Source organism: Silurus meridionalis, chromosome 15, assembly GCF_014805685.1.
Source record: "Silurus meridionalis isolate SWU-2019-XX chromosome 15, ASM1480568v1, whole genome shotgun sequence".
NCBI classification, from domain to species: Eukaryota; Metazoa; Chordata; class Actinopteri; order Siluriformes; family Siluridae; genus Silurus; species Silurus meridionalis.
Window position 1 is genome coordinate 5,344,967 of NC_060898.1, and position 21,785 is coordinate 5,366,751.

General features: G+C 37.0%; 1 protein-coding gene across 1 annotated transcript in view; it reads left to right on the forward strand.

The window, feature by feature from the left end:
- niban2a (niban apoptosis regulator 2a) overlaps positions 1–21,785 on the forward strand; it is a 45,994-nt gene that overhangs the window by 13,579 nt on the left and 10,630 nt on the right. The window contains exons 4-7 of the mRNA XM_046867403.1: positions 172–277; positions 1,893–2,060; positions 12,187–12,302; positions 20,426–20,530. Coding sequence (XP_046723359.1) covers positions 172–277; positions 1,893–2,060; positions 12,187–12,302; positions 20,426–20,530 — 495 coding nt within the window. The remainder of the gene's footprint in view (positions 1–171; positions 278–1,892; positions 2,061–12,186; positions 12,303–20,425; positions 20,531–21,785) is intronic.

The window sequence follows — 21,785 nt, forward strand, 5'->3', positions numbered from 1 at the left end:
TCCCATAACCTACTCTACACCGTCACTGCGGAGGGACTTTTGAACGCACAATATTTTACCGATTAAGCTGTAATTGTATCCGAGTGCTACAGTACACAGAGTCCAGATAACATGCTAGTTTGTAAACGTGCAGCTGCAGTGTGAAGCTAATCTTATTGTCTTCCTTCTCAGGCCTATGAAAGAGGCCTCCATCCCAGAGGAATCATTAATTGTGCTGGATACAAAGTCTTGACCTCTTTGGATGAGTACTTGGTCCTGCTGAACAGCTGCTTGCCTGGTGAGGGACAAGTGTGAAGGAGAAAAGGAGAGAAAATACGTAGCTGGAAATGAAAAGCATACACTGAAATGCCATGGTTCAAACAGAGTGTCGATTCAAAAAGTGTAACAGTGGATTTAATGATCTAGTTTGATGAAGTTATCTTGTACTTGTTATGTAACTTGTACCACAGAATCTCGAAAAAATAGAAAGAAAAAAGATTGTTTTTATATCAATCAATTTTATAATGAATATCTTTACCCAGGCTTGATAATATCAGTTTTTTGGGAAATCAAATGCTTCAGTCATTTGACATTGAGAGATTTTGAAATGAGAAATGAACTTCAACCTGAAAAAAAGAATCAAAGAATCAAAATGAAGGTGTCACCAAAGGTTTTGTAACACCTAGTGCTTCTTTTGTTTATATGCAACAAACCAGGTAATTTAACATTAAAGATTTACTTTGACAAAACAAAACAAAATATAGAAACATAAAGGTGCAAAACTGAAAAAATCTCTTTTAGCATAAATAACAGCTTTAGTCACTTTTGGCATTTGGACAGTTAGTTTTTCCAAACATTCAGTTGAAATACCATGCTTCTTGCTAAAGGTGTTCCTCATTAGTTGAATATTTCTTTCTGACCCTGTGATCCAGTTTATCCCAGAGTAGTTCAATGAGATTTAGGTGCAGTGACTGCTCAGGCCATTTCTTGATAACACTCCAGGTGACTGTTTGCTTTCAAAATAATGCTTACAGAGCTTGGGTGTGTGCTTTGGGTCATTGTCTTGTGTGGTAATTGTCTAAGTTGTATCCAATTAGCTGCAGTCCAGATGGTGTTGAAGTATGAAATGGTAGCCATGTTAGTTTCCTTTTACCTTGAATAAGTTTTCAACCTTCCCTTCTCCACAACAACCTCAAACCATTAAGCTTCCACCTTCATGTTTACTATGGGTATGAGGCATTCTGCAAAATCATCTATTATTTTCTCAGTCTTACATAAGTTCTTCTGTTGGAACGAATAATGTCACATTCGGACTCATGTGTCCACAGAACTTTCTTCCAGTCATTCACTGTCCAATGCTTGTGTGTTTTTGCCTTTTACCTAGTTTGTTGCATAGAAGCAAAAGGATAATGCATGTGTCTCAGAAATTAATTAAATACTAGGTCTTTTCAAACTTATGACAGGCACAGTAAATTCTTGTGAAATTGTATTTATAATAGTGGATATTGTAATATTCACTCTGTGTCTTTTTTCATTTTGTCAAAAGGAATTCAAAAAGGTGAAAACTGCCCCTGGCTAGCTACCTATTTAGTTAGATTCATTCTAAATATGTAAATCAGCTGAACACAAAGATAGAATGTTTTGTTAATTGAGAACAGTGCAAAATGTGTTTATCAAGCCAATTCAAGTCAGTGATGACCAAGAAGTGCTGGAAATGTGTCAAATTTAGGTTCTTCTGATGCAAGTTATTGATTACTTGGCTTTTGTACAATGGAGACAGGAACCCAATGGCAGTAGCTTGGCAATGCCAGGATTTGAACTAACTAATCTCTGATCAGTAGCTGAAATCATTAATCACTGAGCCATTTAGTTGTCCAGTCTGCTTAATAATGTGTATTTCTCTTGGACTTTAGACATAAAGGCGAAAGCAGAAAGTTCCCCATTTCTGAAACTTGCCTCCAACTTTCTGCTGATCTTGTGGCACCCCTACACTCGACATCACTTCTTTACTGTAAGGACTGAGAAAGAACAGGTTAAATGGTTTGCCGTTTTCCAGGATTGCATCAGGCACGCCAACAATGGTGAGTTACAATAAGAAAACACACACACACACACACACACACACACACACACACACACAGACACACTCTCTCTCTCTCTCAAAGATTTAGTTTGCACCTGGTGGATTCTTAAACATGGATGCATTGAAACTGATTGAAATTGATTCATTCAAACCAAGTAGGAATACAAATAGATGCTATATGGTATACATTGATACTGACACCTATGCTGCTGAAGGTTTGCCTCATTTATTATTAAGCAATCTGGAATTTTATTTCCATGGTTTACATAGTGACTTTTGAATATTCCATTGTAGTCAGTGCATCTTTGGTTAGTGGGATTGAGAACTTATTGCTAGATCATGCATAGCATCCTTACCAGTTCACTCTCAAATTTTGCTTTAAAAAAAATCTAAACTTATTAGAGGCAGCATTTGACAGTCATGATACATTGTGTAAATGTAAAATATCAGCAGAGGTTTTGTTTGTCAAGTTGCACATCAGCCTCTATTTATTAATTCATTAAGTATTCTGGATACAATCATGATAACTATTTGCAGGTTCCTGTGAGAATTTGATTCTTGTTTGCCACCCTAAAAGGCATGTTGCTAGAGCAGTTACAGTGGCGTCAGAAGGTAAAAATAACATTGTCTATTGTTTGCAGGCTGCTAGTTCTTGAAAGCAAGTGTCCAGTTTGCCATTTTCCACCAACTATTAATTCCATATTAATCCACAGTATAAGTGGCAATAGCTTCCTGGACCTAACCTACCTGAATGCAATGCTATTTGTGAGGAATATACTGCAGTCAGAGTGGAATCTAAAATCAGCTAGTTTGCAGAGATGGCTTTAAAGCTGGTATTGGCATGAAAGCGCATCTTGTTAGGAGGTAGGACAGGCTGATGGACTAAATTGCTGCTCTTTAGATATAAAGCGAGGGCTAAATCTTACCTGCAATACTATAATGGGTCAAGAAGTTAAACATCATTGTGGGTAATGTAGGAAGCCAAAAAAAATAAAAATGTTGATGTAAGAATTTCAACAGTAATATGCTTTTGAAGAGTCTGTGCAAGTCATATAGGTTTTCCTTAGATAGGGTTTTACCTTTTAAAGGTCTATAAAAGTTCCAGGTGTGTACAATGTGCAGAAGATTTGAGGTTCAATTGATATACACAGAGTTTCTATTTATTCATGGATGTGTCTCTGTCCACACCATAATTGAGAACCAAAACCCCTTCCGAACCGACTAATGCCCAACATGCAGAATTGAAGATCCTATTCCAGATTTGATCCTCACTTTTGCTGTTATAATAGACTCCATTCTTTTGGGAAGGCCTTCCACATTTTTTTCTAAGAGTGGCTGCCCATTGAAGCCCAAAATGCATTACTTACTTACCTTAGGCAAATAGCGTTCCAGTTAGGGCTATGTATTAACAAGAATCTGGTGATACGATACATATTACGATAAAGGGGTTGCAATATGAGATTTTGGATTAAAAAATAATAATAAAGCGGTATTGTCAAACAAAATATTGCGATACTCGCGTGTCGATATTTTCTTACACCCCTAGTTCTGTTCAGTGCAAAATGTATCAGGATCCCAATACAAACTCATATTATCGACACGCATAACTGCACTGTCTACTTTGTTCCTCCACTCCCTCATATTCTTGTCATTTTGCTTTTTTCTTCATTATGTCTTCACTGCATTCTTTGAAATCCCCCCCAGGACACCTCCTTAAGCACTACTCCTCAGCCATAATTGTATGAGCTACACCCACGCTAATGAGCTCTGTTCTGCATCACTGCGATTGTTCCAACATATAAAGCCTGGTGGGTGTGTGTTTGCACACGTTTGTGTCTCTACATGAAAGCGTGGATGCCTTGAATACAATTCTGTCTATGACAGAGTGAGAAAGCTTAAAGGAATTTGTTTTGGGTGAATGGCACATGGAGATAATAACTCAAACAGGTTCTATTTATATCCATGGTTCTGTCACTGAGCATGAAGTTCATCCTGAGACCAGTTTTATATAATTTTTTTTTCATTTAACAGTCATTACGTGTGTTAGGTGTTCTGTATAGGTATGCAGAAAAGGTAATATAGTTTTCTACAATACAAAAAAGAAATAAAAAATGTGAAGCCAATTTCCTATTAGATTTCAGAAATTGTGTTCTTCATGAAGCTAGAGTTGGTCAATCATCAATAATCATTGGTGACGCTTGTGTCCATGCGTGTTGTTTTTATTTTCCCCATTTTCTTCAAACTATTAATGATGCATGCAACATAATGACCTTTGTATAAAGTATATTTCCTTGCAAGCTAAAACTGTTTAAAATATGTTAATAGTGAATGATATATTTTTTTATAAATAAATACATATACATATTGCTTTCTGACAAAATGAAAGGTGCAGGATTTGGACAGTAATTAAAGCCTGAACACTACCTACACATTTCCTGTAAATTAGACCTTGGTTCTCTTCAAGCTGAGTGTTTAAACTCATACCACGCCTCCCGTCCTTTTGTCTCCATGCTTTTGTATATTCCAAGTTAAAACCCTTAATGCCACGTGTTAGTGTTTGACTTTCTCTCACCGTACACTTTCTCTTTCTTGTTCTGCCTATTTTGAGAAACCCAGATTTTTGTTCCCCTTCCACACTGTTTTTTTCCTTGAAAGCAGCGTCCATAGGGTACACATTCTCATTCTCTCATGAGATCACTGATATTAGGGCACAAGCTCTGAGATGTTTCTTTATTCTGCTGCAGGACTTTACAGGTAGAAACTGAACGTAGGATATGTAAAACATTGTTGAATGGTTGCATCTATAACATCTGTCATCTATAACTGCCATAATAAAAAAAAGCAAAATTTAATAAAAAAAATGCCTATTGTACGGTGTTTGACAAATATATTGTCTGAAGCTTAGAGATTTGGCTTAAACTCTGCACAGCATGATCGTGTCATGTGTATCACTAAAGCGCTTGTTTACATGATGTGTCCTTTTATGTTTTCCTCTTTATACTTTATATCTAGAATATAAAGAAAATCTCGTGTTTCAAAATTGGAATGTAATCTAATCTCCAATTAATAGCATATTTACAAAGAAAATTCCCTCAATTATTATTAATTGTGCAATTTACATTTACAGCATTTGGAAGATGCCCTTATCCAGAGTGATAATTATCTTATTTATATAACTGAGCAGTTGTATAAATGGTATTTAAGGGTTAAGGGTCTCGGTCAGGGAGTGGAAGTTTGGTGGTGTTCGGAATAGAACTCGCAATCTTCCTATCAGAACTCCAAGGTCTTAACCACTGAGCTACCATTTTCCCGCTGATTGATTATAGTCAGATTTATGATAGATTTTATGCTGAAAAATAAAAAGTTCCAATAAATTTTGGCCAAACAAATTCCATTCAAGTAAAATAATGTGCATCTAGAAAACAATGGCATCTTTATGTAAAAAAAAAAAAAAAAACTTTATTGTAGCAGTAATATTGTATTAAAATGAATGTTTAAATTGCTACATATGCATGTTTTAAGATTAATCATTTATATTTTTTATATACATAAACAATTAATTTTATTATTTACATTGAATTAGACAAAGTTTCCTATACAGAATTGTTTTATAATTCTTTCAAATACAGAATATACAGTGGTGTGAAAGTGCATGTTTGTCACACTTTAATGTTTCAGATCATCAAACTAATTTAAATATTAGTAAAGGATAACACAAGTTGAACACAACATGCAGTTTTAGAATGAAGGTTTTTTTATTATCGAGGGGAAAACAAAATCCAAAACTACATTCCATATTATTCCACCGTATAAGTAGCAATAGATTCCTGGACCTAACCTACCTGAATGCAATGCTATTTGCAAAGCATATACTGCAGTCAGAGTAGAATACACCATAGTATAATGTTCTTTTTCTAAAATACGGTGTTACTTTTTTATGGCAGACATAAAAAGTTCAACTTTTGTCTTCTCAGTCCAGTATTTTTGCAGGCTGCAGATTGTGGTATTTATGGTTTAGTAAAAGTAGTAATCGGACTGATTTCCAACACTGTGTGCCATTTACTGCTACAGTAACCATGTTAACCCTGCATTTATGAAGCGAGACTCTGTACAACTCTTGCTGATTATATTTTTGTTTCAATTGTTAAAAGTAAAAGCTTGGGGCTATGATACTCATCTTTAATTTAAAAAGCTTTTGTAAGAGATGGAAGGGGGAAAAAAAAGGAAAAGTGTGTACAATAGGGTTGATAACATAAAGCTGTGTGACAGGTCAATAAAGAGGGCCAAGCACTTTATCATCATGCAAATTAAGTGGAGTAACAGGAAGCGCAGATCATTTTTGGTTTGCTGGGAAGTTGATTCTGAAAGTGGATTCATATTTAATAAGCTTTTACATTATAAAAATAGTCTTTCACTGAATCATTGTGTTAATACAGGATGTATCAATTGGTATATCGATCAAATATCAAACACTTTATATGCATTCGACAAATAAACAGAAATCATTGAGGATTGGAATCACACTGACTAGCATAAATTATTAAATCGTATTGCTCTGCAAATAAATAATAAGTAATATACACAACATGCGCCAATAATAATATATTTAACTGCTTTATTTGGTTTCCTTTAACACCAGCAGAAATGTCTTTGTTGGTCCCTGGTTAGGATCACAGCGTTTGCTTGTCAGACCTTGTGTTAGCAAGCTAAGAACCTTTTAATGAATCGTTTTGACAATAAAAAATAAAATCTGAAATGTAACCTGATTTGTATTTGAATGTTATAAAACAGTGCTGAATTGAATGCCTGATTCTGATTGGCCAGGCTGTCTAGATTAGTTTTCTGTAACTAACCTCAGCTTGAGGACAGCGCGCAGGTTCAGCCAGGATGCGGCGGTCATGGATCGGACATGGTTAAGGGCTTTGCTTAAGGAGCCCAACTTGGCAGTGCTGACGCTTCAACCACAGACTTTGTTTAGTAGCCCAGAGCTTTACACATTTGGCCAACACTGACCGCTGCTCATTCTATAGTAACAGCTCGTTCAGAGGGACTTTTTGGTGGAACACGTACAAGGTGGCATCCCAACATTCCTGCCACTCCTGGAATATGTCTTGGAGGTCTTCTTTTTGAAGTGCATCAAGCACCTTTTGCCATTTGTGCTGTATCGCCACAGTGGTGTAAAAATGGCGACCGTTTAGCTGGATCCTAATCCTCGGGAAGAGAGCAAAGTCTGCAGTAGCTAAATTAGATTTTAGATTCTCAGTGGTCGACCTCGTTGAGGGTCTTCCTGATCTCTCGTCGTCTTCCGGGGAAGTCCAGGGGAAGTCTGGGAAGTCCACTCAAAACATCTCGATCGACTCATTGTAGCATTGCCATATGTCAAACGTATGTCATGTCAAATGTCTCTGTTGCAGATTTGGCCAGTTTCACGCCAAATTTTACATTTCACAAGTTCCAACTTGTTGTCCATCATGAAATCATGATCGGAACAGCACCAGTTAGCACCATTAGTCTCAAAACCTTTTGTTTCCACCTCATAATCATAGACACTAAAAACTGATAAATGATGTGGTTGTGTTTTACAACAAAGAAACGACACTGCGTAATTGTTGATGTGGTGAGATGTTTATGTAGGGACGTTTAGGGATGGACTTTTTAGTGTCAAAAGTTTCAGGACAAAAAAAAAATGCTTTCTGGTTTCCTGGCACATAAAGCAAGAATAGTGGACTGAACAATCTGACTCACGGTTCAAATATGTGTCTCAATGATTTAGGAATCTTTCTTTTTTTTTTTTTTTTTTTTTTTTGCCTTACAGTGTAATTTTAGGGCAAATGTAAGTGCTTAGTGACGCACATTTTCACTCACTGACTCGTACTTGTGGTTTGTGTGGCACTTCTGTGACATTGTCTTGGTGTGTCACAATAGCAACCAGACGAGTCAGTTCCTGTTAAGCTGTCACTTCAGTTACACCCAGTATTGGCCGAGGACTTGGCAGTTGCTGTTTATTTCCCTCTAAACATACGCTTTGCAATAAAAATCTTATGTTCCTGGTGTTTCAGATTCCTGATTATCCAAGTCAGTAACTGGTCACATCCAGGATACGTTGAGACATAATAATAACAGTAGGTCATAAATCTTTAGTATTAAAAAAAAAAAAAAAAAAAAAAAAGTCTGCCTGTGTTATGATTTGTATGGATACGTTAAACCCGTTGTTGTTTGTTATTCAGTCACATTTTTCCCATCGTTCTGATTCTTCATCAGTGATGTCGGTTTGACACGCCTTGTGTTTTTGTTTGGAGTGTGTGAGCACTTTTTCTAAACCAGGAAATCACCCTGTTTCTGGTTCTTTATTTAAGTACTGCTTATGTGCAACCTAGAATCCCAGGATGAATGGTCAGATTAATCTGAAGAGATATAGTAGAATTACAGAGTCGTTTTATACAGAAGGTAGAAGCAGCAGAACATATATTTTATAATGTCTCTCAGTGAGGGTGGATGTGTGGAGGATTATAGGTATGGAGCCATAGGTCTTTACAGGTTTAATACAGGGAGGCAAAGCATGATTCATGGAATGTCTTTGCTACTGGATGCTTCTAACCATTAGCATTCGAAAGCCTTTTGTGTGTATATGTGATATGTTGGCGTCTAAGCGGCAAACCAAACAGTTAACATTTCCGAGAGCTATCTGTTGGAAGTCAATCAAATAAATAATTGAGGAACTGTCGAACAAGAAGCTATTCATTTAAATTAAGAAAATATGATTCATGTCAAGTAGTTAAATTTACTTCACAATTAAAAAAATAAATGAATAGAAAAATGTGATCAGGGATGCTGCTAATTCCATTATGGTGACGTCAGATTTGTATGTGTATTAGCGTGGCCTGTCATTAACCAAACAACTTGTACATTTTGTTCTAGTAAAATAAACAGTGACGGGGTGGTGAGAAAGTGTACCAGGTTTATTATTTTTGTTTTCCAATATTAAATTGAAGGGGTTTATTTTCCTCATAAAACAGCAGTTTTCCAGTGATTAGTAAGGTATTCTGTATAAAAGATCCATTGATAATACTTTTATCAATATAGTGTAACTGAAATGTCTGACTTTTCCAGATATGTGATTCTTTCTCAGACTGTTACCACAAAATTAGAGGCACTCAATTGTACAGAATGTCTTTGGTTGTGGTTGCATAAAACCTTTCCTCTCTGGCGCTCCAGGCCTTTTAACATTTTTGTGTCGGAATGAGAATAAATCTCCAGAAAATCTAGTGGAACAGGATTGAGATCCTGTGGAAATTGAGATTGTTATAACAGCAAATGGGGACTATTAGAGAATGGGTTGTTAAAAATCGAATCTTACAGTCAGGTGTGCACAAAACTTCTGTCTATATAGTAGGACTGAATCGATTCCTGAGGTAATTCGAATACAAAAATGCATCGAGGCAAATTATTTGCTTTGTTTAGTCCATTTGATTAAACACAGAGCACCGTGTTTTCCCAAGGACCATTTATTACTGACTCACCACCCGCTAAACTCTGCAGCGCTCTGGACAGGTAAATACTATGGAAGCCCATTTTTACCAGATGAAAAAAAGGTTTGCCTAATTCTGACTTTTTTCTAGCAATTCGGAATTGCATTTTTTATCAATTTTTTTTTAATGTGCTGGAAACGGGCTTTTATAAAACAAAGAAGACGCTGCAGAAGGAAAAATGGAGGAACACGGCGATAAAAGGGCGAGGGGCAAGGAGAAGATTCAGGCCAATTATTCTAAAAAGGAAACAAATTACTTGTTTATTTTAAGAGACCGGTCTTATTTTGTCTTGTGTGTATATATAGTATTGCTTTTCAATAAAGAAAAAGTACTTCTTAACCGATTATTCTTTTAATCGATGAAATACTCGATTACTAAAAAGTTTTTAATATGGAAACGATAATATTTTAGAAAGACCTTATTAATGCAGATGAACTATCAAAGCATCTTCTAAAGAAAATTCATTAGGTCTAGTGAGATTGGATTGGCATCAAGCTCACTGTCTCTAACCACACACATATACCACGCCTGTGGTTCCCTGAGATCAGGCCATCCCTCGAGTCCCTGCTAACCACTGATTGTGGTTGTGCGAGATGGAAACACATCAGTCTCGGAGGCCACCTAAAATGCTACCACATGCTTTATTTTTATCTAGCCTCACTCCATTCACACTGTTTTAGACATCTGGTGTTGTGGGTACAGTCTGGAGAATCAGCACATACTACTCCCAATCCCTGCATCCAGAAACGCACAGTTCAAGCAAGCATTAAAAAGTTCTGGACAATATGAAACGCACTGCACCTACTATTTAGTCAGTTGTACCGATTGTAGCGTTTAAACTAATGTTCCCAAATTGTTCTCATGAGCGCACAGCCAAAAGCTGTTCTTATCAATTTTCAATCTTTCCGTATTTCTCATGCTGCTTTATTCCTCTCTGCCAAACAAAATAGGTTTCCTGTTCCTAAAAAAAATCTTGAAATCTGCTTCCTGTTATTCTATGTCCCAGGGTCAGTCACAAAAGTCTACACACAAGGACTCAAGTCTCATGTACCATAATAAACTTTTGCCTCATTATTAAAGTGGTAGTTTATTCATTGCCCTCTGCTGGCAATAGGACAAATTGCAATCGCAATAGATATACTAACAAGCTTTCAATGCAATTTAAAATGGTATAAAGAGTTCACTTTTATTTCTTTGGTTCAGACAGAGAGCAAATCATTTATTTACATAAGTACCTTCTGACTTCTAATGCATGGCCCTTTCACAAACAGACCTTTGTAGTGCAAATTAAAGGAGGATGCAGCTCTACCTCTGCCATGTTAATCTATATTGTATGTGACTCCCAGGACGTTCCTCGGTCTCTGTAGTATTGTGACGCGTCATATTCACGTAGCAGCAGTGGTGCTGAGAGAATGTGCTTGAGAAACATTTTGGCGAGAAGAAACCAATCACATATAAAATATTTGTCACTTAAAAAAACAAAAACAATATAGCTCATCTACTAATAATTATATATAAATAAATAGTTTTTGCAACGATACAAATGGGTTACCAATGATGCATCACAATATGAAATGCCAACTTGTATCCAATGTCTCGTAAGATGCCTTTGAGGGTAAAACTCGATTCACCGTCACAGTTTTGTCTGAGGTATCTTTAAAAAATAATCACAGCACAAGCTCGCCCTATCATCTGCCTTTCCTGTAGTCCTGACTCTCATCTGCTGATGTCAGCCCGTGTTTGTGCAGCTTTTGTGTGCACGTTTCCTGCTGCCTTGTGTCGTATGGAGAGGAAAGAATTTCCGGAAGGGTTATCACAACCCAGATAAAGAAGGAAGGTTCATATGATGAATACGGTTTTCAAGAGGTGAAAAACATTGTCGGAAATTGTGGAAAATGGTTTTAAAAATATCATCGGTTTTAATGAATGTGTAACATTTGGCTAAACACATCTTAGTACTGTAAGGTTTAGTCTTCTACTCATTTATAAACCCAGATTGAACCTATTGTATATGTATGCTATGAGAAAAGTGACACGTTCCCTCTACACTTCCCTGAGTTTTTTGTTGTTTTTTTTTTGGTTTGGTTTTGTTTGATTTTTTGGATTGTTTTGCGCTTTGTTTCTTATATTTCAACACTGAAACCCTACATCAAGTTCTGTCACATTTTTTGGTTCCAATACATGGAACCATGGGCATTTTATTTTGTATGTAAATATGCGATATTGTGGATTGTTTTTGTTTTTTTATGATTGTGTTTATTCTGCTTAATGAATTGTCTTTGTTCTGTTAACTATAATATACGTATTGCTGCTCTTTTCCTGATTGCACAGATTGGTCCCTGCTCTGAGAGAATCCCCTGTCATGCATTTATTAAATAATGAATCGATTAATGGGTTTGTTTAAGCAGGAAATACACCAATACGTGCAGGACAGCGGGTTCTCCGAGACCACAGTTGGGAACCTGTGATGTATCGTAGTGTTTAATCTCGTGTCTATGTTTTAAACCAGATCGACCTGTTTGGTGCCAAGTGGGTAAACATTAGTGTAGCAAGCGCTCGGAATGCAATAACTGTGCTCTCTTGTGCCCCCTGCAGGTCTATCAGAGGAGAACAAGGTGCTCACGCCAGCATTCACCGATTCCCTGCGACTGTACAGACAAGCCAAAGGCCACTACGGCACATGGGACATGATGTGTGGGGATTCATCACAGGTCAGTTCTCAAATCACAGGCAACGTTCCGGGTCCGAGTAGGACAGATTCACTAAGACCTGAACTGTCTGCATTTCACTGCTTGTAAAATTTGCACAGTGCTTAGTCAGCTGCTCTGTGAGCTGTTTACCCATTTAACCCGGCTTCCCTGCCTCTTGATATAAATATAAATACATGAAAGTGAATCTTTGCAGAAGTAGAATTTATGATACAAGCAAAACCTCTCGTAAGAGGAGGAAGGAAGCTGAAGCTTTTTTTTTTTTTTTTTTCTTTTCCCCCAAATGCTGCAGAAACAGGGTTCTAGTTTTTGACCTTCAAGGATGGAAGAAGTGTTCGGCTCTTTTTTCTCTTCTCCGCTTCTTTCTCACTTTTCCTTTTTTCCTCTCCTCTCTCTGTCAATCTGAACTGAGCCTTTGTGTGTCGAGAAGGTCGGGTGAGACCGTCAGGTGGAGAACTTTCTGACACACAAACGTTTGTCTTTACCATCCTTATGAGGCCATTTGTGTCATAGGATTATAACTTCATTATTATATATGTCGAACCCTAATAAAAGGACAAAAGGAACTGTTCTATCTATCTATCTATCTATCTATCTATCTATCTATCTATCTATCTATCTATATATATATATATATATATATATATATATATATATATATATATATATATATATATAATATATATTTGTAAATGTGCCAAATATAAAAAATAAAATAAAAATACGATATTTTTGCCATTTCTTAGAAATCTGACTTTTTAATGTATTTGACACTGCTCATTGATTTGCAGACTTATAATAATGAATGAACTTATAATAATAATAATAATAATACCCTGAGATCCGAGTATACATTTGACGTGATATAGCCAGCCCCTGCTCAGAAAAAAAAATTATTTTTTCACATTTAGAAGTCCTTTTCATTTGCCTTGCATTTGTTTTTTTACTTGGTACAGCGCTTTAATATTATGTAGTTGGTCAAACCCTTAATTACGTCTAAACCCGAGAGTGAAAAAGCAGCTAGTGATAAAACATGTTATTAGAGATATGAGTCACCGACTTTAGAATGTGTGTCTCTGCTTGTAGAGTTGTAGAGTACTGTCTTTTATTTATTTATTTAATTATATATATATATATATATATATATATATATATATATATATATATATATATATATATATATATATATATATATATATATTCATTTTATTCGACGATCTAGAGCTTTATCCCAAGGGTAGAATTTAGGTTGTGATACATTGGGTGACAGGAGAATTTTGTCAGCCGTGATTTATAATGTATTTCTATGAATTTTAATTTGAGTCAGTATTTAATAATAAGTGAAGTGGTAGCTGAGTAGTTTAAGGTGTTGGACTTGGAAGGTTGTTAATTCAAATCCTAGTACCAACAAGATACCACTACTGGGCCTTTAAGAAAGACGATGAACTGCTCAGTTGTATAAATTAGATAATTGTAAGTACTATGGATAAGAGTGCCATAACTGTAATAGTAATAAAAGCAGCCCTGCTGATTACAGTTATTATTATTACAAACAATTTAACAATAGCATATTTTACACAAGATTGCAAAATGAATTGTCATTATGCCATACACAAGGAGAAGCGATTTTAAAATAAAGCATTCTTGCAAAATGCAGTCTTGCATGAAACTCTACAAAATACAATATCCAAGCAATATTTGGGAGTACTCGCATATTCCAAACACCATTATTAAAATTTTTTGGGATGCAGGATTTAGTGCGCTTGAAATCAGAGTACACCTAAAATATTGAATGCAAATCATGCTTTGAATTTACTGATTTTGATAAGCTGCCACACAAGCCAAGTTAGGAAAATTTTGCACACTTAAAGATTTGAGATTTCCTTTCCTTTTCACTCAAAACCGTGTTCAGTATGGCTGTCTGACAACACGGTGGTCCCTACAGAGCCAATTCCTGAGCTATCACATTGTGTCACCTTATAATTCAAATAACTCGGGATATAATGCACCCAAAACTCGCATTTGAATATGATGCAAAGTACTGAGATCACGCTCTGACATCCACCTGTGAAGATTCTGCTCCACAGTCCTGTTAAGAGTTCTGTACTTTAAAAGAGTTTGAAATATATGCACTACATCCTCTACAACCATTAATCAAACGTGTAATAGTATAATAGGCATCTTTTTAAGAGTACCACCCCAAGGACGTGTTTATAGCATAAAAGGAACAATTTAGCATGAGTTTATCTCTACAGTCTGTGTGTGTTATTTCCATCTAGGAACTAGGTGTCTTTTTATAAAACACTAATTTCACATTACAGTCTAAAAGCAGCCAGCTAATAAGAACACAAGTAAAAGAATTCGGTAGAACCTTGTCACGCAGTGTTCTTCATTATTTACTTAAAATAAATTGATGTGAGTATAGATTATTTGTTTTAAAACTCTGAGTACACTTTGCTGCTGTAATAACAGTTGCTAACTACGTGCAAAACACACCTAAAGTTGTGTTCCCTGAGAAGCTATGCTGCGTTTTATTAGAGCAATGACGAGCCTAGTGCAAAGTCGGTAGGTGCCAAGGTCATGCGGTAAGGATTATTATTTTTTATGTTTTACATAGAATTTGGCTTTGAGAGTATCCCAATACAGAGCTCTACTGCTGAGTAGAGCATTACCAGGACGTCTTCCTTTGGAACATTTCTTGATTTACATCATATGTACAGAACGGTCTATAAAAGTACGGCATTTTGCTAATAAAAATAATCCTGCCAGTCAGGTCAGCCTGAGAAATCCTAGCTATATTGGTTGTATATGTTCTGGACCACCAGGGTGACTTTACTTTAAAATTGCATTGAAATAGACTGAATAATTTACAGCCATTAATAGTGCTTCCTGTTGAGGAAAAAAAATATTTAAGGTAAAAGGTCTTGTGTTTGCACAAGTCTTTATCGAGGAAAAGAATAACTTAACATTCTGATCCTCTGAGCTCTATGAAAGAGAATGCTGATATTGTACTCTAGTGAAGGCTGGAGTTGTATTCTATAGAGGATCAGTCTTTCTTGATGCTGTATTCTATTTCAAAGTGATCATCTTTTAATCACAACAGAGATCATGGACGCCCGTGAACCAACATTCGATCTGTAAAGTCTGGACGTGCTCTTGTCAAGCTACCAGCTACTGATTGCACAAGAAAGTCTGTCTCTCTTCAAGACAGCTGTATGGGCTTCCTCCAGCTCTCTACTAGCGCCACTACCAGCTCTTGTATTTGACCCATGTCTGCTGCTAGCTCCTCTAATTTACATTCCAGTACAGTAAAGGCACTCATTCATTCTTCTCCAGTGGACTGACAAATTTAATTAATTTTTATTTGTATAGTGATTGTTAAAATGTACAGTGTCTTAACAGATAAAGCAGTTAAACGTTGTATGAAAGAATGTGTAAGTTTGTTTCTTATAATTGTTTATCCCTGATGAGCGAGTCTGTGGCGACTGTAGCAAGGAAAACTCCCCGAAATGGCATGAGGAAGAAACCTTAAGAGGAACCAGACTCAAGAGGGAACCCATCCTCATCTGGGTGGCATTGAATGTTCAGTCATTGCAGTTCCATTGTTGACGTGTGTGGTGATAAGTGCTTAAATGCAGAAATGCATCCAATGGACATTGTAGTAGACTGGTGATATTAAATACAGTCCAGATCCATCCCCACGTTTTTGAGTTGCTCAGTTACGTTTTTTAAGCTATAGATTTACAAATATAGAAACAAATCTTTCCGCCAATTTTGTTCTTGGTAATTCAGCATGGCAGAGGAACATATCTATAATTTCTCAGTAGATTCTGCAGCTGTGTCTGCAAGCTCGTTCTTCCGCTACCGATTCCTCCTCAGCAGTGTCAAAATGGGCCGTTATATAGACAGCAGTTTTTCCATAGACTGTGAGTCATGCTAATTTTAGGTCATTTAATGTGAGAGGACTAACATGACCTAGTGGTGACATTCTATAGTCTGCACACGAGGTCATGGTTAAGGGGTTACTTTACTATTAGTACACGCCAAGGAAACACGGTCATGGGAAATCTGTACTACGAGGGGCGTTCAACTTTATAAAATAGAAGAACAAAGGATTGGAAACTGCATTTATTTGTTTACACCGTTCAGATGGCTGAGTTCAACCGAGTGTCTCATCACCGTACAGTGCTTGAAGTCTTCTGTAGATAGCCACGTGTTTTACTCCTTAAGAAGCCTTACGCCTTCTCGTTAGAAGAAACATCATCACCATATGCTGTTACACAGTTGATATTTTGATTAAGGGTCTCTGTTATAACTCTATCAGTTATAGCAGTGGTCCCCAACCCCCGGGCTGTGGACTGGCACCAGTCTGAGGGTCCATTGGTACCGGTCCGCACAGAAGAAATACATAACTTGCATTATTTCCGTTTTGTTTATTATCTGATTCTGAACAATGTTTTATTTTGGAAAAATATCTGTCTATGATTTACTGTTGATGGATGTCATGATGTCTCGGTCACATGTCCTACCTCCATCTGCTACCTTCTTAAAGGGGCTGCTCCGGCCGCTAACACATAATACATTACCGCTAAATTGAAACCCCCCAAGCTAGCAAAATGAACAAAAAAACAACACAGTGGAGTCACATTTATTAATATATTTAAAAAATACCAGTTTTGCAAGGCTGGTCTGCAAAATTTTGTCCGAGATTAATCCGTGGCGCAAAAAAGGTTTGAGACCACTGAGTTACAGGACACACTAGTTAGTTACTACTGCGTGTAGTACCACAATGCTAGCATCCATTTTTATACCTGTAAAATTAAAACTCTTGTTTTGACTTGAACCCCCTTCTAGTTAAGCTAGTAGTTTCACTTGATGAATTAGTGAAGTAATTCAAACAGGTTTATGAATTAGGTCAAACCACACACATTGAATTCAACATTGAATTTGATTTAGTAGTATATATCATAATAACACTAACACTCATTGTGATTATCAAATCGGCCAATCATTTAGCAGCAGCACAAAAGAAAGTCGATGTTTATGGTTGGAGTATTTTAGAACCTGCTGATCTCCTGAGATTGTCCTTAGTGTTAACATATGATGGTGTGAAAAACAAAAAACGTTCAGCAATAGTGAGTGGAAATGCACAAAGAGAGGTCAAGGGAAATGGCCAGATTGGTTTCGGCTGCCAGGAAGGATACAGCAATTCAAATAATCACTTTTTACTACTGTGGTCAGCAGAAAAGCTCGTCATACACAAAACATTGGACCTTGGGATGGATGGATTCCATTGGATTGGATTTCTGTTTCCCAAGAACATTTAGGCTGAGGCAATGATGTGCAAAGACTCGTTGAAACTTCAGATAGGTTGTTGCCTTATGAATCATCATGTAGGTGTTGGAAGTTGAGGTAAATAGTAATTTAAGGTACTTGTCGGTACTGATGTTTACCTGCATCTGTTTAATGAGCATGTCCTGGTTCTTTTCTGTGGTTAGCCATTGGGGCTGTAATGGAAGACCAGGTTAACCAGGTTACTCCTGGAGTAATTGAGCAAGTTATGCAAGTATTCAAATACTAACTAGGGATGTTTTAAATATTAAACTATAATGAAAAGCAAATTAAATTGAGAAAACACACACAAACATTAGATCTGCTCACATTAGACATTAAAGATTTCCCGTTCTGACAGAGTTCTTTTAGAGCGAACTATGTATGAAGGACATTACTGCTGCTCTTGGTCTTTACTACACCCTAATGCAGGGTAAAAAAAAAATAAGGGGACCATTGAGGAATTTGTGTGTTCAAGGCTGTATTCACTTCCTGACTGCTTTCCATCCCATAATATTTCAGCACAGGTTGCTGGAAATGACTGAGTATGCTGTTCTCGGTGACGGGTGTTGGGTCACTTTTTTTTTTTCTTCTTCTTTTCATTCTAAGAGGGCTTTGTGCGAATTGGCACACACCTGGTAGTGCCCTTCTGTGTTGCCATGGAAACAGAGGGAGGGGGTTGCAGATGCCAGATTTTCCGCCCAGTATTTTGCACAGTGTCTCGGTAGAACCTGTGCAGTTCATGTTGAATAATACTGTATGTAAGTCACAGAGCACTCAAAAGTGTGTTAATGTAATTGAGATAGAAGAGTGATCACAATAGTGTTTTTTGTCTGTGAACAATCACTGTATTCACTGCAAACACTCACTACACTCATCCAACTACACTGATTATGATTATGGAACAAGTTATCTGACTTTCCCATTTCTCTTGTACAACCTTGTGTGAAATTCAGAAAGCATTTGAAGACCTTGGTCATTTGGGAACTCTTGCGTATCTGATGCTAATGCTGTTTTGGATTATGCCTTAATATGCCACCTTTTATTTGAAGGTGCAAAATGTATTGCAATTAGTTTCTTTCTCTCTACTAACTTCCAATTTATTGGTCACTCAGAAGGTGGGAGGAAAGGAATGGCATTACAGACTCCCCTCACAAGCAATTGTGGACTTCTGAGAAATGTGTGATGTAGTATGTGAATAGAGGAGTGTTAGCTCAGTGGTTAAGGTGCTGGGTTACTAATCGGAAGGTCAAGGGTTCAACACCCGGTATCACCAAGCTCTTGGGCCCTTGAGCAACGCCCTTAACCAGGGGTCTTTGCTCCAGGTACGCCGTATCATGGCTGACCCCGAGCTCTGGCCCCACTGGTATATTCTAGGAATGAATTTCACTGTGCTGTAATGCAAATGTGACAAATAAAGGCTATTCTATTCTAAAAGAAACAATTCCACCATAACACACTCGCCTGATGTAGCAGCATTAGAGGTTGTGAAAAGTCAGATACTGATGTAGAATGAGGAGGCCTGGGATGTAGCCAGCATTCCAATATATCCCATTGTATTTAGTAGGGTTGAGGTCATACCCTGAGGTCAGCTCCATAGCAGGCCACTCACGATCTTCCAGATCTTTCACTTCCAATGTAAACTATATCTTCATGGAGCTGGGGTTGTGCACCATACTGCATACTTAAATAGGTTTGGTTCTTCTACTACTTCTACTATATTTGTTTATATAGTATAGGCTAGCATAGGATGCTAGCATGGTGGTGTTAAATGCAGAATTAAGTGGCTAGTGTTTCCACTCCTTAAAATTTGTGCTTTTACTTTATGAACTTTAAACTTCTGGTTTGGCTTGAACGCCTCTCATATATATATTTCATGTTTTTTAAATGCAGGAGGTTGGTGAACTAGATAATCTATTCATGAACATTGCTCTGGCTACAGACAAAATATTCTTTCTGTTCTCTGGTCTTTACATGAACTAATATGTAGGAGTTGTAATGGCATTTTAAATGAGTTTATAAAGAGCAAAGGATGTTAAGACAAGAAAATATCTGCAGATTCACTGGTCCAGTCACTGTACAAGCATTTATGTACATGTCCTTCCACTTTTTTCAATTACAAAGCACCATTTACCATGTTTTTGTGACGAGTACCATTTCAGCTACTCGAGCCTTGTAATATAAAGCTCCTAGTTTAATCCTGAGGCTTGATCAAGCACAGGACGATGTTTCATCATAATTTTTAGGTACAACCTTGTATTTGTATCCAAATCCTTGCGCTTTATTATTTGCCAGACGCCCAAAAAGCATGTCTTTAACACTTTAAGCGCACATGAAGACGGAGTTCTTTGAAACACACGCCCACACACTCCCTGATGTGGGCAGCACACTTCAAAGCTCGATTGTTATTGCTATCACTTCAAACACTGGGAACAAGAGAGCTCTTGAGGAGCTGTGTGTTAGTTAGTGGATAATCAGCGTGAAGTGATCAAACGTTTGTTGCATTTTAGAGCTTAACGGCCTCCCGCTTTTGCAAAAGAAGTCGCACCACCCAGGTGCTGGAGACAAAGTGTCCAGAAATAAGGGCACAAAAGCCAACCCTGCTGGTTTGTTCCTGCAACATCAAGTGCAACTTGAATGCTTTACCTGCTTCTTGACTCAGCGTTTAACACTGTGGCATGATCTGTATTTGTGTAATTCACCAAAAATGTTTTCATATGGCTTAAACATTGTTATTTTTATTATTAATTATGAACCCTGTGAATTTTGGCTTAATTTTGTGTGTTTGTGTGTAGATTCTAGCCAACCTGGTGATGGAGACACTGTGTCCGGAACTCAGGGACCAAATAGGGCCTCGGCTAAAGGGCAAGCTGCAGCAGAGACAAAGGAACTGGATGCTGGTCAGTACTAGAGGTCAACCGATAGTGGATTTAACATACCAATAGCTACTTGTCAATAACCGATTAATCAACCGATTATACTCTATGTAAAATAGTACTGAACTTTATTACAAAAATACAAAATAAAAAAACAGTACTGAATCATGAAAATGTGCTAAATTAAATCGATCCGAAAATATTCATTATATTAATCATATTGAAGAACATGACATGCATTTAAACTAAAACAAAAAGTAACACACAATAAATAAAAAAGACACTTCAGCGAACAGCACATGGTGTCAGTGATTCACCTCTAGAGGCCGCTCTCGTACTGTATTACGCAACCCGGTAAAACTATGGTATGGATCTGTGCCTATTAATCCAAAACCGATTAATCGACCTCTACTTAAAACCCAGACATTTTATTTAACACATTAAATCCACACCTGCTTTAGTAGGCAGCTGCTCTTAATATTTAATTTAAAAAAAATTTACTGTTCAGGATGTGGTTGTCATGATTGGCACCATATTAGAGTGACTAAAGCTTATTTTGGGTTGTATCCCATTTTGGGGATAACTATTCTCTTATAATCACAGTATAATGGGTTATGAGCTTTACTTCTGTAGAGTGGTTAAATGCTAGTGCAACCTTTTTTTTCTTTATTGACAGGCAAGTAGAGACTCCATCTTTTCCTGGTCTTGAAGGGAACAGGGATCCCAAGTTTTCCCAAGATATTCAAAGGACAGGCACTGAAATTAGAGAAGAGCTTCCCCAGTGGAAATGTTCTGATTAAGTCCTTTATTACATTCAATCAATCTTTTTAACTGTAGTCTGTAGAGCAGAAGTCAGTGTGGACACGGTGAACTAAATTAAGTACTTAAAAATACTATAACAAATAATGGAAATAAATCTAGTTTTCAAAAGATCAACAGATTTGTTGTTGGAGTTTATCCAAGCATTTATGTAAATGAGTTTGCTGAAAGCAGCTCAGCAAATCAGACTTTAGCATTATGCTTTTTTAAATAAAATTTTTCTTTAAGTAGGGTTGAACAGATACATTTGTGGGTTTTATCCTCACATAAAAATTGACATGTACATTATATGGACAAAGGTTTGTGGACACCTGACCATAAGGTTTTTTTTTTTTTTTTTAAATGTCCCTTTTGACATTTAGCCCCTGTTTGCTGTTGGTATAACCTCCACTCTTCTGGGAATGTGATTTGGAGTGTGCTTGAAAAAATTTGTGCTCGTTCAGCCCCAAGGGCACTAGTA